The sequence below is a fragment of the Phaethon aethereus genome (genome assembly GCF_964289735.1).
Source record: "Phaethon aethereus genome assembly, chromosome: 5".
Lineage (NCBI taxonomy): Eukaryota > Metazoa > Chordata > Aves > Phaethontiformes > Phaethontidae > Phaethon > Phaethon aethereus.
Window position 1 is genome coordinate 18,042,155 of NC_138579.1, and position 23,662 is coordinate 18,065,816.

General features: G+C 36.0%; 1 protein-coding gene across 1 annotated transcript in view; it reads right to left on the reverse strand.

The window, feature by feature from the left end:
• Positions 1 to 23,662, reverse strand: part of PPP4R4 (protein phosphatase 4 regulatory subunit 4) — a gene marked incomplete at both ends in the record, with an annotated part of 70,457 nt that overhangs the window by 3,028 nt on the left and 43,767 nt on the right. Inside the window, 15 exons of the mRNA XM_081999943.1 lie at positions 3,853 to 3,991; positions 4,756 to 4,826; positions 5,277 to 5,370; positions 5,712 to 5,786; positions 6,191 to 6,266; positions 8,570 to 8,644; positions 8,736 to 8,777; positions 9,671 to 9,815; positions 14,365 to 14,512; positions 15,313 to 15,418; positions 16,174 to 16,356; positions 17,658 to 17,741; positions 19,152 to 19,229; positions 21,069 to 21,188; positions 22,253 to 22,422. Coding sequence (XP_081856069.1) covers positions 3,853 to 3,991; positions 4,756 to 4,826; positions 5,277 to 5,370; positions 5,712 to 5,786; positions 6,191 to 6,266; positions 8,570 to 8,644; positions 8,736 to 8,777; positions 9,671 to 9,815; positions 14,365 to 14,512; positions 15,313 to 15,418; positions 16,174 to 16,356; positions 17,658 to 17,741; positions 19,152 to 19,229; positions 21,069 to 21,188; positions 22,253 to 22,422 — 1,606 coding nt within the window. The remainder of the gene's footprint in view (positions 1 to 3,852; positions 3,992 to 4,755; positions 4,827 to 5,276; positions 5,371 to 5,711; positions 5,787 to 6,190; positions 6,267 to 8,569; positions 8,645 to 8,735; positions 8,778 to 9,670; positions 9,816 to 14,364; positions 14,513 to 15,312; positions 15,419 to 16,173; positions 16,357 to 17,657; positions 17,742 to 19,151; positions 19,230 to 21,068; positions 21,189 to 22,252; positions 22,423 to 23,662) is intronic.

Consider the following 23,662-nt stretch of genomic DNA (forward strand, 5'->3'; position numbering starts at 1 on the left):
GTTGCTCCATTCTTTTAGGAAAAGAATTAAATATTGGGCTAGATTACAATAGAGAAATTGAATCTGCAGTGTAGCAGACATTATACCAACTTGAGATATGTGTTTTCCCGTAAGAATACAGAAAATTAAAACTCTTATTCAGAGCTAAATGTAGGTCATCCTAAGCCTGCTCTTCTGTTTCCAAAATGTTTTTCTTCCCCTAGTATAACCTCTTGGCTTCTGACACTATGCAGTTTAGACACCTTCTGAACCAGAGAGAGCATCCAGATCATTCTGTCTCATCAGAAAGATACCTACTTTCAAATAGTCTGCTATTAAGGTATTCACTTGGGAATGGTACATTGAGACTTGAAGCTGAGTCTCTTACGTTCCACTTTCCTGCCTGAAGACAAAGGTACAAACTGCTCTGTGTGCATCTTTTTCTGTCCCTTTGAATTCAAACAAAAGATAAAGTTTTCTTTTAAGTGACAGTTAGAAAAACCTTTGAAATCTGGAAAAGTTTTATGTGATGCAACAAATGCATCTAACTAATCTTTGCATCTAACTGCTTTGTGAATATTAATCCATTTATTTTCCCCAAATCCTTATGAAATAGATGATTACTTGGAATTTCTATAACGGTTGCTAAAAAGCATTTACAACATTTGAACAAATTTTCTGGTTTTAGAGAGAGGGAACAGAGGTGTACAGCGATTAGGGTGAACTCAACATGGATTTTTGAGCACACCTAATTTTTGAAAGTATGTAGCGCTGTATGTCATTTTATGTACACAAGATACTTGTCCCATTTACTTTATAGATACCTGAAAATGTCAGTATGTCTATAAGCTAAATTTTGTTTTGTTGAGTTTGAAATCATGCACTTTGAAATAAGTGACCACCTAATGAACGCCTATAAAAAGTTGGAAGTACTGCGGGTAATATGTAAGAGAAGGCGTTAGACTCTGGCAAAGACAGGGATAGAGTGCAACTTGACTTGGCACCTTAACGTACTTCTGCTGTGAAACCACTGACTGAACACAAACAGTCCACCTTCATTCACTACTTACGTTCAAACCTTTTCTACACAGAAAATACATTTTTAAAAGCAACAGGTCACTATGCAAGCTTGATTTAATTCCATAAGAAATTTATCTTATACAGTGAAGGTGGTAAAATTCCAGTAGAAAAAATCCTATGTGATCACACAGCAAGAGACTATATCATAATATAATGTATACAAGTAGTAGTATGCAAGCTGTTCAGAGAACTTCTTTTTACATTCATTAAACCTTTGAGTGTTTTATTTTAAAATTTAGGAATTTTATTAACTTAGATCTGTGAGTAAAGTTGGGGGGTTGTTAAGGTTTGTTTTTTAAAGGAACCTGAAAATATTGAAGTGGAGAAATATGAGTTCATATGGTCCCTCACCTCTGTGTCTGGAAAGATCATGGAACAGATCCTCCTAGAAGCTATGCTAAGGCACATGGAGGACAGGGAGGTGATTCAAGACAGCCAGCACGGCTTCACAAGGGGCAAGTCCTGCCTGACCAAACTAGTGGCCTTCTATGATGGAGTAACCACATCAGTGGACAAGGGAAGAGCTACCAACGTTGTCTATCGCAGTCTATGGACTTCTGTAAGGCCTTTGGCATGGTTGCCCACAACATCCCTCTCTCTAAATTGGAGAGATATGGATTGCATGGCTGGACTGTTGGGTGCATGAGGAACTGATTGGATGGTCGCATCCAGAGGGTAGTGGTCAACGGCTCGATGTCCAGATGGAGATCGGTGACAAGCGGTATCCCTCAGGGATCCATGTAGGGACCAGTACTCTTTAATATCTCCATCAATGACAAACAGTGGGATCGAGTGCACCCTCAGCAAGTTTGCAGATGATACCAAGCTGAGTGGTGCAGTTGACATGCCTGAGGAATGGGATGCCATCCAGCGGGACCTGGACAAGCTTGAGGAAAGGGCCTGTGTGAACCTTCTGCGGTTCAACAAGGCCAAGTCCAGGATCCTGCACCTGGGTCGGGGCAATCCCTGGTATCAATACAGGCTGGGGGATGAAGGGATTGAGAGCAGCCCTGCTGAGGACATGGGGCTACTGGTGGATGAAAAGCTGGACATGAGCTGGCAATGTGCGCTCACAGCCCAGGCGGCCAACTGTATCCTGGGCTGCATCAAAAGCAGCGTGGCCAGCAGGTTGAGGGAGGGGATTCTGCCTCTCTACTCTGCTCTGGTGGGACCCCACCTGGAGTACTGCATCCAGCTCTGGAGCCCTCAGCACAGAAAAGACATGGACCTCTTGGAAAGGGTCCAGAGGAGGCCTCAAAAATGATCAGAAGGATGGAACACCTTTCCTATGAGAACAGGCTGAGAGAGTTGGGGTTGTTCAGCGTGGACAAGAGAAAGCTCCAGGAAGACCTTATTTGCAGACTTCCACTATTTCAAGGGGGCTTCTGAGAAAGATGGGGACAGACTTTTCAAAAGGGCCTGTTACAATAGGACAAGGGGTAACTATTTTAAACTGAAAGAGGGCAGATTTCAACTAGATAGAAGGAAGAAATTTTTCACAATGACAGTGGTTAAACAGATTGCCCAGAGAGGTGGTAGATGCCCCATCCCTGGAAACATTCAAGGTCAAGTTGGTCGAGGCTCTGAGCAACCGAAGATGTCCCTGCTTATTGCAGGGGGGTTGGACTAGATGACCTTTGAAAGTCCCTTCCAACCCAAACTATTCTATGATTCAAAGATACTTAATTCACCAAAAAGGACCACTCAAGAGATATCATTACCACTATTGCTTCTTTTTTCTACGTGGCAAACCAGTGTAAGGTGTTTTTTCTTTCCTGTCTCTTGCAGGCTGCATATCTCAGCTCCATTATCTTTGACCAGGAAGTCGTAGCTTCACATTCTGGACTCTCCTTTCATTCTTGGTCTCTTATACCTATTCAGACTTCCAAGACCCAGCTTGCAATTCCCCCTACTTTTCAGCTTCTAGTTCTAGTTTCTATTACACCTAAGCCTACTTTCTCAAACAACCTCCCTTTCATGCTATAGCTGGCTCCTTTCCATTCTCCATTCTGCCTTGGCTAAGAACACAAATCTCTGATAGCAAAGAAAAATCTCAGTTTGAGCACCCAAAATTTACAGCTAGTCCAATGACAGTAATTTAAAACTACAAGTTACAGTGTAAAAGGAATCTGCCAGAAATTAGCTGCTAGAGTCTACAAAAATTTAACTAAGTACACATCACAGCAATTTTCTAAGACTGTTGCACTTTTATCATAGGAGCAAACAAATTAATCTTTGATTTTGTTCTTGCAAAACGTTGAACAGTTTAGGCTGATGTTTAAACAAAACCAGCCTGAGGCAGATGCCTAGCACTGAATTTTTTTTTATCTAAATGGTTAAGGTAAGGCAAAAAAGGAAGCCTTAATAACAAGTAGCAGTACCAGTTCATCATAACTCTCAAAACTCATCATGACATTGTTACACAATAATACATAAACATACATAAGCATATAAAAAGAAAGAAAAGGAAAAAATAAATCATCTAACAATACATACATTCTATTTCTCCAACTACAGGCAGCTAAATAGCTGTGACTAGTTACTACGTATCAAATGCTCTAACTTTCACTTTGTCCCACTCTACCAGGAACAATGTGAAAGACTAATTAAAACGGAACACAATCGTAAAAACACTTGTAATTGCACACATCACATTCCTACCCTGCTATTTTAGTATTTCAAAATCTGGGTGCAGAAGTATCATAAATATAGGCTTAATTTTACATAGGTTTTTTGAGTTCCCTTTGAAAATGTTACCCATAAGCTTGATTTAAGCTCTTGTCAACCACCTACATGCTCATCTTTCGGGACTGACTCTCCTTATTTCCATTGTTCTTTTGGTCAGCTGAGTTAAATAAGTTGCGAGAAGAAGAACTGGAAGGGAAGGCAGCATTCCCACTATTACCAGTAGAATGAGTCCGGAATGAATCATCTGAAATAAAGAGTTGCAATTTAGACAAAGAAGAGAGTAAACAGAATGAGCTGTTTTTCCTTTGGCAATAGTGGCATATTTCCTATGGCAATAATCCAAAAGTTTAACTTTCTATAAGGGAATGGTTTCAGCTTAATATTTCTTCAAGGATTTTTATGGGGGGAAAAAAAAAAGCTAAATAATAACAATCAGAAGACACATTTTGGAAGATAAGACTAATACATTTAATATATAAAAATAGTGGGATTTAATTGGCCAATCCTTAGCTGCTTAAAATTTAGCTATTTCATCTAAGCTAGTGTCGAACAGAAAAAGACAGGTTCCTCTACGAAACAATTGATGTTATTCTAATCTTTAATCATCCAAGCTCTTCAACAGCAAATGGAGAGAGGGGCATTTCCAGGGAGCAGTTTCTCTCCCGTAATTCAGCAGAAGTTGTACATAATACCCCTCTCCTCCCATAAAATGGGTGGACACAATTTGAAAAACCCTTTTTATGACATCCCAAATGCCAATCAAGAAATGCTGAACTCATTTTACTTTTACCACTTTTAAATGTGACTTTAAATGAACTTGTAACAAGAAAAAAAAAAATCTGAAAAATAGACTAGACTATCATCAATTAAGTGCTCAAACGATTGGATATCTATTATTCTGCATTCCTTAGGAGTATACTGTATTACAGTATGCCTGTTTAATGGGGCTCACATATTCAACATCCACACACAAAACTAATGTAATATATGATGCAATAACCTACTTACCACTAAAGGATAACATACAACTCTTTCCCATTCCTGATACTGAAGATGTATATCCTGTAGCAGAGCTTTTACTTAAAAAGCAAACAAAACCAAATCGCTTATTACACAAAAGTGTTCTTCACAGTTGTATCATCTTGCTGTTTAATAATATTGGAGGGTATTTCTGAGTTTATATGAAAAAATTACATGAGAAAGTTATGCTGAAATTTCTTTAAGAAATGTATGAATTTAGATTTAGGAGTTCATATTGAAAAATATTTTTAATATATGATAAAAGGTTACATATATTAACTTAAAAGGAATTCATAACAATTTGTAGGCCTCAGCATACCTTAAAATGTATTTCTTCCCTCAGTTCAAAACTGTATACCTTAATGATTTAAACAGAAAGCTAAAAATTTAGATCATGATTCAGTGAGCACATCACTACTTTCATAGATTGATGTGCATAAAATTTCTTAACAGTTGCCTATTAGGAAAACAGTTGCCCATTAGGTAAGCAATGAAGATAACAAAGATACTTAGGACACTTGTCTATGTTGCAGTATTTTGGATGGAGTGCTTGAGTACTGAAAGACTGGCTTCGAACCAACTTGGATTTCTTGTCTTCTTTGCCTAAAATTGTAAGTAGCAAAAATTTTTAACATGGATATCATTGTATTTCCTCAGTAATTAAGAACATCTTTAAATATAATTTTATGTCAACCTATGCTAGCTGAAGGAACTGATTTAAATACCTCAATAACAATAAATAAACCTTATGTCATGTATTTATACACTAAAGAATGAAATAAAACTCAAAACCATAGTAAATACATCCAGTTCGAGGAGTGGAATGTTTTCCTATGTGCAGTAGGTGAAACTCTGACCCACAAAGGCCAACAGCAGCTTGTCTGGGTTCTAACCAGCTGGTGTGAGATCAAAGCGTTCTAGAAGATTTTTTAAAGAGTTCTTACCTGCTGCTGTACCAGAACTTCCAGGAACAGACAGAGTGATACTTTTTGCCAGCACTGATGATTTACTGTCTCTACCTAAAAAAAAAGTCTAGTATAAATACTTCTCTCTTAAAACTTAACTTTAAGTAAAGAAAGAGGACATAACATATCATAGGTCTGGGGTAAACAGTAATAATATATAAACCAGTACTAATAACACTTCAGAAATACCACAGACAAGTACTTACATTAGATCCCAAAATGAAAAATACTAGAGAACTAAAACTGTTATGTATTTTACTTATAAAGCCAAAAGTCTTCCTTCTAATACAAGGCTAGTTTTCATAAATATCTTTAGAAATATACAGAAAAAAAGTTTTATTGCCACTTTCTAAAACTCCGCTATTCATTGTATAAAGTGTCTCTTTTCTGCTCCCTTCTATTCTACCTTTGTAGAAGAGTAACACATGCATAAATGATATGTACACAAATAAACTTACGCTTCTTTTCAAACATTTTATCATTAATAGTTGTAGATCTTCCTTCATTTTGCTGCTTCTCTTTTTCTAATTGTTCCTAAAAAAATGAATAATTTTCTTAGGCATTAGTTAGAAAAAAATTAAATAAATTATGTTTCAATTAGGGATGCTTCCAAATCATCCAAATAACAGTTAATTTCTACTCTCACCTACTATTAGTACAACCCTTAGTGAATATCCAGAGAACCAATTAAATAGTACAGAATGAAATCAGGGTACATAACCTGTATAAAAATGACACTAAAAAATGTTGATTTTAATTATGAAGGAACCTCAAAGTTGAAGTTCGCGTTTATAACTTATTAAAATTATGCCTGGCCTTTTCTTTTTTAATTAAAAAGATACAGAAATTGGCAGCTGACAACGTAAAAATTTTGTGCTACTCAGATAATAGAACTGGCAATTTTTAGTTTCAACATAGAATTCAATTAAAAAGTTTTTCTTAAATGGTAAGGTGTGTCACATATGCTTGAACTTTTTAAAGGTCTAAAATTAACATCTACAGTTGGTAAGTCTTTATGCAAAACGAAACCAAGTATTACAACTTGAGTTTAAGGAATTTATTTGCCTTTCTGTAGTATCAGCTAGCGTTAGAATAACTTTTGAGAGCACATCCATAGACAGAAGACCGTGCTAACACAGCTACATCAATAATTTCAAAAGCAAATACTCGCTTCAGGATTCTTGGTGAATAGGTATCACTCCAATTTCAAAAAGGTATATAATATTAGCTTATTTTCTGTACTATGTTCATAATAAAAAATGCCAAGTAAACCATAATTGTTCTACCCTATCTTCCTGTTTCACTTTAATTACTACCCAAGTTAAAAAAAAAAGTAATTAATTCAGGTCAAGGTTTCTGGAATATAGTTTCCACTAGGTCAATTACTAAAATTAAGAAAACTTATTAACATATTCAGTATTAAAATCTGTAGCAGTCAGATGCATTTAACTAGTTCAATAGCTCTCATCTATCTGGGGCTGCAACATGTCACAATTTATTGTGTACATCTCCAGATCCTCAAAAGCATGCCTCACAGAAAATGCTTAATGAGACCTTCGTGATACAGAAAATATGCCCATATAAATGGGATATATCATAAAAATACAGGTGCTCCTTAAAGTTTGTCTGTAGAAACAGGGTAAAAATCAATGTTATCATAAACTGCACGGTAACACAGAGTGCACTGGAGGCTATTTTACGACAGCCCCAAATGCTTTCACTATAAAAACATTAATTGTATATACCTAAAAAACACTAAAGCTAAGTTCAAGTCTTTGAAAACGTGTATGAAGGTCCTGAGAACTAATCCTGAACCTTTGGCTCGAGCTAATGGGAGGTGGCACATGAGACAGGTATCATGAATTTGAGAAAATCAACTGCCCAAGAGAAGGCCTGCAGTACCTACTGACATCAAAGTGGGCAACAAATGTAGGCTCTGTAGCAATCCCAAAGAGGAAAAAGTGACATTTGTGGACAGTCCTGAATCTGTTCTGATTCACTACAGAGGAGATCAATTACTAAAATTCAGAGGAACCATGCTAATGAAATTTGGCATCTTCTAAATCCTATTAGCTTCTCACCTTCTCCCACCTCAGGCTGGGGAGGTGGCAGCAGAATGGAGGACTGCAATAATCTAATCTAGGCTTTGTGAAAATGTAGGCTATGTGGCGAATTGCCTGCTGCAGCTTTTGCTTAGTCATGACTGAAAAGAAGTATTTTTATAAGTTGAAAAAGCATTCTGCAGACTTCTCTTCCAAATCCTAAGTAACCTGTAGCTCCTTTTGCCCTATACAACCTGCACTAAGTCTCCCTCCTGCCAGGCTACAGATGTCAATGGCCTTTTTTTCTTTTTTTCTGGCTAGCAGGACAGCTTGCAACACACAAAGCCTCCTTCAGCTTCCTTGGCACAAAAGAAGTTATGACATTAATTTCTTTGCCTATCAAAGCCATATGTGAATTCTGAGGTGTTTCATTATTCAATTTATTATGTTATACACACCTGACAAATTGCTAAGCTCCCTCCAGAAGATTTCATAAAGGTGTGCTGAAGGGCTTGGGATTTTAGAACTAGAGAGGTATCAAGCACAAATATTTTTCAAGAAATTCCAGTTTGCCCTTCTAATTGATACAGCAAAATTTAGGTAGTAAAGAAAAGGAAGTTATATGTTACTTTGAAGGACTTAACCCTATTGTAAAGTGTAAAATGAAACCACACACATATTATGAACCTACCAGGTCTTTCCATAAAATGCACTTCCCCTACCTTAAAACTATTGCCTCATTAATATTTAGCTACAAGCTATTAAAAAAGGACAGATTGTACTGATAAAATATACCATTTCCAAAAGGAGATGTTCTTGTCTCTCTTTTTCTTGATCCAATAAATCATTTTCGTAAAATCTTTTCTGAAACTTTAAAATAAAATCAATAAAAATAAAAAATCACTACATGAAAATGGGAATAAAAAGTACTTAGTAAGTATTAAAGTTAGCAAGTACTTACAGCATCTACAGAGATCTCCATTCTGTCCAATTCTAACACTGTCTATAAAGAAAATCAAAACATTATTTATCATCACTCAACAGCATGCCACACTTAACTAAAAAAGCGTCCAGATAAAAAGCTGAGAATAGTGGTATTCAATATTAAACACGCCTTTTCTTCCTAAACATTTTAAGCCTATGTTTGTGTGTTTGTGCTACAAATGCAGTTAAAAACTGTCAGGGAGTATTCTCAGAGCCCTGCAGAGATGTACGATGAAGGACTATTAGACTATCCATATGCAACTCAAAATGCACTCAAGGAAAGCACAGAAGCCTGAAAGGCTGGAGCACGGACCCAGGAACCAAGAGTGAAAAAACAACTCAGGAATCTGTGAATAAGCCAGGATGCTCCTGGCAGGTTTCACCCAATGTCTCCTGCAGACTGGTCCTACAAGGGAGCCACCTACTTTAGCTAGTTCACTTCATGCCTTCTTTAGGACTGAGCATGGGCATCCCTTGAAGATGTACTTTTTGTGAATGTTCACATTACAAAGACATTTCTAACAACCCTGCAAATCTTTTATCTGTATATTGTAAAATAAACAGATTAACAAGATCTCTCTCCCTCAAAGACTTGATCATTTTTACTAGGGTCAACCTCTAATTCTATCTTTAGTCATCTGTTATTTTTTCATAAGTGGTCATCCAGCCAAAATCCTGAATTCAGTCACTAGAAAATAACTGCAATGTAAGTAACCAAGGAAACACCAAGTCTCTTAAATTTGACACAATCCACTATACTAGGTCTTCTCTTAATTGTTCAAAATTACATAATAGACAATAGAAATCTTTAGTCTCCTGTTCTTACATGAAGAGAATCAACAGAAAGTATAACTTTGATCATCTTAATGATAACCCCAAGACAAAACGCTGCTGGAAAAGAAAAATGCTTACTCTTTTTACAATAGTCAGGACATCTTTGTCTTTCTCTTGACACAGAAGTTTTCTTATACATAATTCCAACTGCTGAAGTAAATGTTTATCAGTGGGAATCTTCAGAGTAGATTTAACTTTTGGCAACAAATAGCATAGCTTCATTCTACAAAAAAAAGTAAACATTCACCTTTTGATGAGATGTTTAATAAACATTAATTTTTGCATTGCATGCTAGCATTTGACATAAAATCATTGAGTTAGTAGGTCTTATTTTTCAGAAATGGTTGTTGCTTATGTGTTGTTTCCAGACATACCATAACAGTTTCAAAAACTTCCCCATACATCAAGATTACAGTCCTGTATCTCAAAGTCAATAAAGATTTCTTTGGTTTGTTTTTTGTTTAAACCTAGAAAGATAAGCAGACCTCTAGATTTTCAAAATTATCTGCGCACCTAATTCTGTCAGGTACCTAAATACCCTGGAGGTCTGGTCCATCAGTACAAAATAGCCTAAGTCTCACCAAAAATCATGTGACTGCAGTTCCATACAACTGCAAGGATGAAGGTGTATCTAAAGATAGAGTAAAAGGATTTAACTATTTATTGGCTCCTAAAAGTAGAAAGCCCTTCTTCCCCCTACCCTATTTCCCTGCTTCTGTCTGGAGGCTCCCCCTGCTTGTGCTGTCTCTGTTACTGGCTGGACCTTTCATCACTCCAATCAACCCAACCCTCAACTGACTAACATAGCAGAAAACTAACTTACTTGAGAGAAGGGCAGAAAAAAGTGGACAATTTTATGATGAATTACTGAGTTTATTCAGACTAGCCAAAAGTCCAATAAGCACTCCTCACGGCAATGGAAGGGGTGGACAGTGTGGTTAGGAATCAGGATGAAAGAACAGTAGTAACAGGCTATGATGTTTTCAGAAGTTGTGAGCTGTTATACTGACTGAGGATGCGATTTTAAATACAGGAAATTCAGGGAGAAAAATTATTCATATAAAAAATAACCAAGAACAGAAACTTAAAATTTAGTACCTTTCTGCTCAGACACTGTGTGGATATATATTTATTTGTTATTAGAGTGACCCTGTGAAGCTCAACTATGCCTGCTTTCAGGCTGAATGGCATAAAGTACTTAGGTGAACTTAACCATGTCTTTTCTGCACTAAGGATTGAAACTGTTCTCAGGGTAACCAGCGCACTAAGCTGGAAGACAGGGAGCAGAATGAAGCCCCCATAATCCAAGGGGAAATGGTTAGCAACCTGCTACACCACTTAGACATGCACAAGTCCATGGGGCTGGATGGGATCCACCGAAGGGTACTGAGGGAGCTGGCAGAAGTGCTCACCAAGCAACTTCTCATCATTTATCAGCAGTCCTGGCTAACTGGGGAGGTCCCAGTTGACTGGGGGTTAGCAAATGTGACCCCTATTTACAAGAAGGGCCAGAAGGAGGATCCAGGGAACTACAGGCCTGTCAGTCTGACCTCCATGCTGGGGAAGGTTATGGAGGAGATCATCTTGAGGGCACTCACAGGGCATGTGCAGGACAAACAAGGGATCAGGCCCAGTCAGCATGGGTTTATGAAAGGCAGGTCCTGGTTGACTAACCTGATCTCGTTCTATGACAAGGTGACTCGTGGATGGGGGAAAGACTGTTGGCTACCTAGACTTTACTAAAGCCTTTGACACCATTTAACACAGCATTCACCTGAAGAAACTGGCTGCTCATGGCTTGGACAGGTGTACTCTTCGCTGGTAAAAAACTGGCTGGATTGTCAGGCCCAGAGAGTTGTGGTGAATGGAGTTAAATCCATCTGGTGGCCAGTATCAAGTGGTTCCCCAGATCTCTGTATTTGGGCCAATTCTGTTTAATATCTTTATAAATGATCTGGATGAGGGGATTGAGTACATGCTCAGTAAGTTTGCATACAACACCAAGTTGGGCAGGAGTATCTGCTTGGGGCTAGGAAGGCTCTACAGAGGGATCTGGACAGGCTGGATGGATGAGCTGAGGCCAACTGTATGAGGTTCAATAAGTCCAAGTGCCGGGTCCTGCACTTTGGGTCACAACAACCCCATCCAACCCTACAGGCTTGGGGAAGAGTGGTGGCCTGTCAGAAAAGGACCTGGGGGTGTTGGTTGACAGCCGGCTGAATATGAGCTGGCAGCATGCCCAGGTGGCCAAGAAGCCCAACAGCATCCTGGCCTGTATCAGAAATAGTGTGGCTAGCAGGAGTAGGGAAGTGATCGTGCCCCTGTACTCGGCACTGGTGAGGCCGCACCTTGAATCCTGTGTTCAGTTTTGGGCCTCTCACTACAAGAAGGACATTGAGGTGCTGGAGTGTGTCCAGAGAAGAGCAACGAAGCTGGTGAGGGGGCTGGAGCACAAGTCTTATGAGGAGCAGCTGAAGGAATTGGGATTGTTCAGTCTGGAGAAGAGGAGGCTGAGGGGAGACCTTATCGCTCCCTACAACTACCTGAAAGGAGGTTGTGGCGATGAGGGCGTTGGTCTCTTCTCCCAAGTGACTAGCAATAGAACGAGAGGACATGGCCTCAAGTTACACCAGGGGAGGTTTAGATTAGATATTAGGAAAAATTTCTTCACCAAGAGGGTGGTCAAGCATTGGAACAGGCTGCCTAGAGAGGTGGTGGAGTCACCATCTCTGGAAGTGTTCAAAAAACGTGTGGACATGGTTTAGGGGACATGGTGGCACTGGATTAATGGTTGGACTTGACGATCTTGAAGGTCCTTTCCAGCCTTAGTGATTCTGTGATTCTCTTCTCCCAAGTAACATGTGATAAGACAAGACAAAATGGCCTCAAGTTGCACTAGGGGAGGTTTAGATTGGATACTAGGAAAAATTTCCTTGCTGAAAGGTTTATCAAGCATTGGAACAGGGAAGTGGTTGAGACACTGCCTCCAGGGATGCCTGGAGGTATTCAAAAGATGTGTAGATGTGGTGCTTAGGGACATGGTTTAGTGGTTAACTTGGCAGTGTTAGGTTAACGGGTGGACTCAATGATCTTAAAGGTCTTTTCCAACTTATTATAGAATCATAGAATCATATCATTGATTTGCCTTGATTCCTAGATGTTTCTAAACTGGTTATATAAAAAAATGTATTCATTGCTTTTTGTATCATTAATACCAAAATACTCTGCAGATTAAATAAAAAAGTATTTCATACATTTCAGAAAATTAAAATTAATGCATTTGATCAGATTGTAATAGCATTTAATAGTGAATCATTTTAATCTATAGCAATAGATTTAAAAAAAACTCAATAATATATGCTGATATTCTCTGCTGTTCTCAGATTCCACTGGCTTGTGATCAGAGACAATCCTGTGCGAGAGATGGTAACTTTGTGATTAATAACATTCAAAAAGTTTTCTTAGATGAATTCATCTTACTGTTTTTATATCCTCAAAACATTCTAACCTTCACAACTCCCCATTACAAAGAGTTACACCACTCTATAGAAAGCTAGAATATCAACTCCCTAAATTTGTTTTAAAATCACAAGCTAACAGGTATGTCAGACTTCTAAACTTCAATTCACTACAGGCAGTGCATTCTTTTTGTAAAAAGTGTTAGGAAACAATCCAGCAAAGAATGATGACAAAATTAATTTTAATGTCAGTTAAGGGATTACAAATTATTTCAACTTTCCATTAAATTTTAATATGGTATCAATAGAGCTTTTAATTCAAATGCTTGTTAAAAGCAATAAACTACTTCAGATTATATACAAAGTTAGTTTGTTGTTGTAATATAATCCTCTTCACTTAAGGACATGCAAGATGAATGTTAATCTATATGAACAAAATGGCTCAGTTTTTGTTTGGGATTCTGCTGAACTAAGATGTTGGGAGTTATACTAAACACAAGGTCTATTTAAACAGTTTCACTTGGTAATAAACCATACTTAGCGAAGCTTACTGAATGTGCACACGTACATGCAAATTATGCTTATGTAATTAGTATTTAGTATTCGCATTAGTACTAGATGTTCAGACATGTGTGTAGTTCATGTTGTCATCATTAACATCAGAAATAAGATTAAAAACATAAAATCACACAAAATACATGACCAAAAAAAGAACTATTTTCTCATTGGAAATAAATGCCTGGTCACTATCTGTTCAGTGAAGAAAAAAATTGACTACAAAAACAGTGGAAAAAACATTGCATAAAAACGAATAGCATACCAAATTTCCTTATATTTTTCTACTCTTTTTCAATTCACTTTAACAATGAAGTAGAAAACTTTTACATAATGTAAAATCTATGCTAACTTGCTAAACTCAGACCACTGAAAGAATTTCTTGGGTGTTTTACTTTACGTAGTGACAGTGAAATGGATGGAAATTAAAGGAAACTCTGAAGTTATCTTTCTCTCTCTACACTCATGAAACAGCATATTACTTTCTTCTCATCTATTGCTGGCTCCTCTGCCTCAGTGTTCCCTTCACTCCCAAAACTTTCGATCAATCCCCCAAATACTCAGACTGACCTGCTTCTGTGGTTTCCTAACATTATTCCCATAGTCCCCTACAATTTTAATACTGGTCACTCTGAAGGCTCTGTACCTTTTTCCTCAAGTCCCATTATTTAAACCAGACATAAAACCTGTAACAGTGTTTCTTAATATATTATTTAAAGATTTTTTCCTGTACACTGCTACATACTCTTCATACAGTACCTCACATTTGCCACTGGATCATGTGTAAGTTCAAGCACAGGCAGAAAGAAGTATTTACAGAAAAATGATTTTGAAAACAGTTCCATAATGAATTCACAAGTATCTAGAAAACGAAGTCTGTTCCAGTAACTTTTTCCTTGGCCCAGTTCTGAAAAATAACAATCCACAGATATTATCTATTACGTTTTCAATGTCAGCTGGAAAACATTTCAAAGGTTAACCTTTGACTCAAAAGATGATAATGACACTCATCACAAGGCACACCTTCTCAGCCTATCTCAATTCTTTCTTTCAGTGAAAACCTAACCTTCTGAATTCAATGATCACTTCTGTCAGTGAGCTTTTTTTTCAGAAATCCAACCTGTCCCTTCAACAAGCAAAAATAGCAAGTGAACTAGTTACTGTGTTGAACAAAGCCCTGTATGCTTTTCAAACCATGTCACAGGTGCATCAAAATTAGTGTGTACACATTAAGGACTGCTAATGGGAACTATTCAACCTTCTAATCTATCTTTAGAACACATAGCATAGACCAGAAAGTCCACTTAGGTGACTAATTCATTCATAAACTAATTTCTGAGAAGATTGATTTGCCACTTCTTATGCTGAAGCCTCTAGAGAATTTTACTTCTGTAGAGGAACTCCACTTTATATATTGCAGCACCTACAGCTAAGCAATCTCGGATTCAAGAAGTAGGGTTGGAGGGGTCTTGGCATATTATCAATTTCCCACATTCCCTCTTTCCCAATTCCTTTGCATAAGCTTCAGATACATTCCTCGCATATGCACAGTATGTTTTGCCTGGTGATAATATGAGCAACTGAGTATCTTCTAAGTGTAATCCCTCCAATGATGGCAGGAAGTTACACTGAATAAATGTAACCATAAATAGATCTTCAGTCAAAACTCACTTGCATGTCTATGTAATCAAGGAAAAATTATCTTACGTTCAATCAGTTTCTGAATAACTTCATGCCTCTGTTCTTGTTTGCGATTATAACGTAAATAAATGCAGAGAGTTCGAGCAGCTGCTTTTTGGACTGGCAGGACATTCTTGAAAGAAATAAAGGGAACACAATTAAACATACCTGAAGGAATATGACTAAAAACATTTAAGAAATCTAGAAGTAGAAAAAAATAGCTAAAAAATAGCCTAACTTAATAAATTTTGCAATAAATGACATAATGTCAGGGAGAATAAGGGAGGTTGGTCAATTCATGAGACACCTACTTCTTTACCCCTTCTGCCTAACTTGCTTATTCAACTTTTTCATAAACATCTAAAGTAATCCATGGTTGGAAGGCACCTTCTATATTGTAAATGTTAGAAAATAAAACTTACAACAGTTTCTCTTAAAGAGAAACAGGCAGTTTCATTCTTGAATTAATTCAATAAAATTTCAGACTAGTAGCTCTAAATGATCACTGATGTTCAGAATAAAGTGTTATTTCATAAGGAATGGAACACAATGCAAAGTAATGTATGGAATCAGGAAAAAGCAGCCATATCTCAGAGGAAAAAGTTTTGATTTACCTAGAAACAAACTGATAATAAGCACAAGGGAAGGAAAGAAGTCTTGGGGGGGAGGAAAAACATGACAACCTGTCAATCCAAATTTTGCTCCTCAAACGGGGGGAGGAGTTCTCAGAGCAATTTCTCAGTCATAAAAAACACAGCCTGAAATACCATATGCATGAGATACAATACTTCAAGGTTAATACTATATATAAAGTACTACACATAGCGAATATCTTGTGGTCATTATTCTAAATAGCATAAACACATTTAAAAGAACAGGCAGGCTTACATTTGTCAAAATGATTGTCAACATTCTGTGAAGAAAACGGTAATAAATCTGATCACTTGATATGATATGAGGGAGACATGCATATTTTTGTAGTAACTTCTCGTGAGTTCTCCATTTTAAAGAAGTTGCTGCTCTCTGTTCTGCTGTTGTTAATGCAGGAATCAAGTCAGGAATAGACAATAACTAGAAATAAAAATATAAACATTAAAATAATTTTACATCTTCTAGTGGTATGTCATGTTATGATGCTTAAAAAGGACAACAATGTAAGAAGGGAAGAAATTTTAAGGGGTCAATTCATTCCTCTCCTGAGACAGGATCAGCTACACTGTGACCATTTCTAGTAGATACTACTCTAACTTGTTCCTAAAAAAATATAATGGTTGGGAATAAACAAGCTCCCCTAAGCAGTAAATTCCACTTAACTAGTCAAAAAGCTATTCCAGCGCCTAACTAAATACACTTTCATTTCCAGTCCCTACTCGTGACAAAAAAAAGTAATCATTGTTCTTTTTGTAATACCCTTTTACAGATATGCAGACCATTATGACAACCATCCTCAGTCTTTTCTTTCTCAAATCAAATAAATCTCATTCTCCTAACCTCTTAGTCTTTGCAGTTCTTCTCAGTGCTCTAATGAGTTTCAGTGGAAATTATGCACTTATTCTCAGTATGAGGCAAAGACTTTACAGTAGCCAAACTAAATTCTCTTTAGCACTAAGCAAAATGAAACACACTGCCTCACTTGACATGGCACTTGTTACATGTTATATATATTTACAGCTGTAAACATCTGACAAATTTACATTTTAAATTACACTCTCAACTTTTGTCCATATAAGAAAATAAATTCATTCAGTTCTTATATTGTTGGAATATCTCAATTTCTCTATACAATTAGGAAGTATGCTCAAAAAAGCATCTTGAAGCAGGAGATGATCTTTTACGTTCCATTTTACAGGTGAGGAGTCACTGAATAAACCATCATCCACAGCCACATTCAATTAAATTAGCAAAGTTGGGAGCTCAATACAGATCTCCTAAATCCTAATTCAGTAGCTTTACTTCAGGAAATAGGCTTCCTTCTATCAGAAACTGTGTTTGAAAATGGCAACCACAGGCAGTTGCCACATCAATATAAAAAAATACATAAATTAGGTATTAGCTATCACTCCTTCAGCATGAAACCAAATTTTGTTTTAACTTAATGCCTGTATTCCAAAATTTGACCTCTTTCAATAAATCTGTGGTTAATTAGAAGAAGAACATGAATAAATTGTTCATTTTTTGTATTAAGTCTAATCTTTCAAAATCTTTTTTTTTATTTTAACATTTATAAAGTCAACAATCAAAACACCATGGAAACTTCATATTTCTCCAAAGCAGAAACTAGTCATGAAAGCCTTTTCATACAATATATGTCTGAACAGCATTACTACTACCTTCACTTAGAAAGCAAATTAAAAAAATGAAAGAATACCCACCTTGCTTTCTGATCCACTGTTTTCTCCTCCATTAGTCATTAGTTCAAGGATTTCAGGAAGGTGACCTACAAGGGCATCTAACACCTATTTAAAGAAAGGCTGCATGAATGCAGTCTGTAATTTAACTTGACTCAATTTTTATCTCTCACCAACATATCCCTGCTGACATCTCTTATGTTACTGTTCTCACATTCATGTTTAAAAAAAAAAAAAAGAGATGCAACATATTACATTGATTAGGACTGGGATTTAAAATTGATGTTTTAACGTAGTAAGTCATGTAAGTATTATGGGTTTCAGTTTAGGAAACCAAACTGTAGTTTTGATTTATGTGAATACCAGAGTCAATGCTTTCCTAAATATTGTTTGCTGTGAATAGTTTAAAATGAACATTCATTCTTAAGAAAGATCTGTATTTCCTAGACAGTTAAGTTAGAGCCTCAACACACACACAGAAACATTTTTTGTCAGCTGAATCTTAAAAGCAATATTCCCTGCTTTAAGAAAAACTACAGTAAAATAGACTAAAATAGCCTATATTAATAGAATAACCCTACTTTCAAATGTTGTAATACTTGAAATTAGACTAGAAGAGTACATAATTAAATATCTTTCACACCAATTCTGACTGAGGTAGCATATAAGATAAAGCACCAAGTATTTTTTATTATTTAGGTAACTGTATAGGGATCAATCCAAGGAATTTTTCAACATCACCAGCTGCTTCCGAGTCTCAACTTTCAGGTGTTCAACTTGAGAAATCTTTTAAGATGGGTCAGAATTTCATAGACTGTAAGTAGGTGTTCTATGAACACTTTTGATTTCCTTGAAAATGTCTAACAAATGGTACAAAAACAAAAAGGAGCACTTGAAAGTAAAACTTTTTTCCTACACAGAAAACAAAAAAGATCAACTATTGGAATAACTGGTATCAGAAGAAATGGTAATTTTGTCTCAAACAGAAATATTTGTCTTTTTTTCAATCCAAAAAAGTCTCACAATGTGTTATGCAGGTTGAAACAGAGGTACACTAAACTGCCTCATGAACACTCACAGATTTTGTACATCATCTTGGACAAAAACTCTTTCTATAAATCTTGATCTTTGAACCATACACAACTTCTTCTATCTCCTCTTCAGTTAGAGAAATGAAAATAAAGCAAAAACCTTAAACGCTATCAAAGATTATTTTAATATAGTATCAAAACCTAATCTTTCCACAGAATTTGTAATGTAATAAATATAGCAATTAAAACAATTTAGAATGAATATTTCTAAAAGGAATAAATTCAGGGTGGGTTTACTGAATTCAAACATCTTCCTATTTTCCTCCTCTTTATTAACAAAAGGCTGGCATCTTTATGAAGTGCCCGTGAAACAGAAGTAAAAGCTCTTGATCATTTAAAAAAACTACTGTACTGTCTTATTGCAGTTATTAAACATAATCTTCCTCAATGTAACAAGCAAAAGAAAGTTCCAATAAAAATATATTACCTCCAGTGACTCATCTTGTAATAGTGTAACCAGTTCTTTATGTATTGTATACACACCAGAATTTAAAAGCTTAGCAACCTAAAAGATAGCAAGGTGAAACATTCTTTACTTTCGTGGCACTACAACCTCTATACTACATGCGTTTACAGCAAGCATGAAGAAGGGATGCAGAACAGCTGTATAATATCAGCCTTCTAAAGCTGTGTACTTTCCCATTGATCACATTAAAAATGTGCTTATATAAAGAATATGAGTCAAGAAACAGGCCTATTACCTAACCATGAAACATGCTTTTAGAATTAACTCTTTTTCACATTTAGTAAAAATTTTTAAGACTGCACTGCAAGGCTGGAAAAATTCATTCTGGAATATTCAAATGTACTTCATTCTCCTTCAAAACATTAACAGTCTGCCTGCTATATAATTTACAAAAGATAAAATATAAAAATTGACATAGCCTGTGCTGGATTTTAAGTTTCCTCAACCTTTCCATGTTAAGTTTTCACTCCTCTATTCTTTGGCTTTTTTTTACTGAGATTCACATATAAATTTCTAAAAAAACCACCAGCAGTCCATCTCCACAGAGTTAAAAAGGTTTTATAGCAAATACGAGAAAAACTTGAGGAATGAGATTTTTGCCATATAGAATATATACGTTATGTTTTTTAATGGTTTTCTTTGTTTAGCTAAGCCAAGTGAAAACAAGAGCTTACTTCCAATCAAGATGAAGCTTTAAGGATATGGCTACAGGGAATTTGTTTAAAAAAAAAAAAAAAAAAATCCACCTAGCCATAAATTACTCGTTTTTGGCTGTCATGTGGTTGCCTAGTTATGGTGTTAAAATTATATCAATCACCACTGAATGTACATTCAGGCCAAGGTTTTTTCAAATGAGCTAAAATACTTTGTTTATATTCAGGCAGTACCTTAAAAGTGTTATACATCTAACACAAAATTCTATGTAGAATTAGATGCTAATTTTACAATTTCAACAATTACCTTGGATTATCATTCATTAAGACAAGGCATCAATAGGTAACAAGAACTGGAATCCATCCATCTTTCTTACTATGGTGGAAATAAAGCCACCTTAGCTTAATTTATGCTTCTACTACTGATTTAAATGCTTTCAAGCAAGCTGCTTAACTTGCCAATTTCCCCAGCAACAAAATGGGATAAAAGGGTAGCTCAAGGACTGAAACGCAAAGATTCTCAGCAAAACGCTACTAAAGCCTTGGAGGTCCCTATATGGGTTACTACAATCAGGAGCGAGTGTATTTTCATTTCTGGAATTCACCCCATATAACTAATAATATCTATGCAGCTGTACATTTTTTAACTTTTACAAAAATAATACAGTGGAACTTATGTAAACTGTATGGAATAACAAGAATACATATGCACTTACATCTGCATAAATTTCCAAGTAGTTTCATATTAAATTGAGCATTTAAATTAGATTTGATCCATATAAATATTCTCCACAGAACACCAGCATAGTAGCAAACTGTACAGCTCTAAAGAAGGTTTTCAGGACCAGAAATGGCAAGTTCCTTTCTCCCGTTTGCCTTGTTATTTTCTGATAGCATTGAAAACTTTCAAATATTGTAATTTCTACAGTTGCTTACGTTTGTGGTACTAGACCATTATAAGTTTCTTCTAGCTTTTGCTCCTTAAAAGCTCACCTAGCAGTAGGCTCTTGTAGCCAAACATCACAGAACTTAAATAGACTAATGTGTGTATATGGGCTACATATACAGGTTAGAAGGGACTGAACACCTTTCACAAACTAAATCATTTCAACAAGTTTTCTCAAGTCTTTTTATTTTGGTTGAACAGCACAAATGCAAGCTTAAAGAAGAAAATAACATAAAATAAAAATATGCAAGTACTAACAAAGAACTGTTGTAGACTTACTTCATAGAAGCTTATGGCCATAGTATATCTGACGGGAACTTCAGGGTCATGACAAAGGCAGAAGAATATAGAATATAGTTCTAAATGGAAGTTCTTTGGATCCACAAAAACAATCATGGCCTGTGGAAAGATAAAGTCTTTTATTAATGTATAGCTGAAGGATCACACTATCAGAGATTATCAGATGAAAACATTGAGTTACAACCAGCAAGACACTTGGGAGACAACAGGTTGTAATTTTAAAGTAGCGTGGTATTTTTGATGGCCGTGTCAAAACACAGGCACCACACAAGTTCTGGAGTTGAGAACTAAACTGTATTTACATATCTTCAAGAAATGCTGCAGACTTTTTTTTTGAAGACATAGATTAAAAACACAAGATATAAACCTTAGTTTTATAAATATTGTTAATGTTTCCATATGCTAGTGGAAACTGCAACTGGAGACTTCAAAAACAAAGAACATTATAACAAGCAGCAAAGCAAGCATCTGAATTTCAACATAATTGTGTGTGTACATACCTTGGTTTGCTCAAATAAATCAGCAGATGTCTACCTACATACAGTGTGTTTGTCTTTAAAAGGCAGAATAAAAATAATTGTCTACTGCCGCTTGGTACAAACATATTTTCTTTAAATATAAATGCAGAAGGTCAAAATACAAAGCAGATTTACAGAAACATGAGTGGTAAGTTTAAAGACCTCACATAAACTTGTAAAGACTTCCTGTATTCTGGCAGGAACATGACTAAAACACGAATCTAACTGTTCAGATTTGATCTTAAACTCCCTGGAATGCCATGACACACAGTAAATGTGAAAACCTAGCTTTGAGAGGTCTGAAACTGGGGACTCTATTTCACAGGAATTTCTTCAAAGCCTTTGTGCTAAAGGTTTGGAGAAATTGTGCAGGAAACAATGAGACCAGTGATCTCTTAGTCAACCAGTGACTCTTTCAGCCAAAACTTAACAGTAATTTGCTGAGACTCTGCAAAAAAGAATCTCTTCTGTTAACTCTTTTGGACAACTTCTACTTTAAGCCATTAACTTCAACTTTCCAGAAGCAAGCTAGAATCTAGCTAACAATGTACAATTTGTGAATAACTTCTCTATCACTCATGCAGTCCTATTTAGTGAACTATATGCACAAAACAAATTATTTAACCTTAAATTAATGTTACTTACTGGAAAATTATAAGCACAGTTCTTCCTCACTGAAATATACTTCTTTTCCTGTTCCAGAGTTTGAAATTGTAGTTGATTATCATTGTGTCCATTTTCTTGCTGTAAACCCAGCATGGAAAGCTTCTTGTAAAATTCCAAAAACCGTAAGTGCTGTTCAGGAGTAAAAATGCCTCAAAAAAAAAAAGTTTACTTTCTTCATTACAAATGCTATTAATGATGTGCCAAAACAAATCTTATTTACAAATCTATCAAATACATTGATTTTCATCCCTCCTCCCCCCCACCTTGAGTCTAGCAGAGTATCAACAGTACACATTATACAGAAAAAGCGATTACAGAAAAATTATAGTTAACTATAACAGAGTGAATCATAATTTATGTTTACATAATTCTTGAAATACTCAAGACTTTAACTACAGGACTGTGAATATATTTGTGTGTTCCACTAACACCAGTTTGTGTAACAAACCAGTTTCTTCCTGATTAAATTTTTAGATCTTTATGGAACTCAGTCACATGAAGAATGCATGCCTGCAGAAAGTTGAAAAATTAGGCCATGTTGCTACAGGTAATAGAGAGGTGTAAATAAAATTAGAAAACTCACAACAAACTGGAATGTAACTAGCAAGATGACTTCAAAAATTACAAGTAATTTTATAAGTACATTAGTAATAAGAGAAAAATCAAGGAAAGGCTCAGTTTTCTACTCGAGAGAGAGGAAAGCTATCAGTGATTGGTACCAAGAAGGTTGAAATGCTTAATGCTTTTATTTTCTTACTCAAATTCCACTAGTGTCACCAGGCTCAGTACAATTAACAACAGTGACAAAGATTCAAGCTTTAAGCAGAGAAGGAACAGGTCAGTGAATATTTAAACATGAGAGGTTTAAAAATGTGCAGGGTCAGATATGCTTCATTCCAGTATTCAAAAGTATTTAAAGTACTAGTTCCTGAATCTTAAATATCAGAATGGAAAAGGACTGAAGTGGTACTAATATTTAACAGTTGGAGAGGGGAGGACAAGCCATATAATTACAGATCAGTCAGATTACTTTTATGTTTTTTGAAAAAAGTGGAACAAAAGTAAAATATCTACTTGTAAATATCGAAAAGAAAACAAGAAAATGAGCAGCAGCCAACATGGCAAAAGCAAAACTTCTCAAACTGATTCCATTTCCTTCTAGTACTGGGTAACAGGACCCGTGACTACAAAAGATGCAGTAAAGTCATGTTTTTCACAAGCAAAATAAAGGAGCAGGAAAGAGAGATGAAAAACCATAAAGGTGTTGCAAAATTGCTTGGAAAAACAGTTAAGAAAACGTTACCCAGGGCTCACTGACATGAGTCATCCTAGTTCTGGTACTATTCAGTATTTTCATTGCCTTTTTGGATGTTGGATTAGAGACTTTGC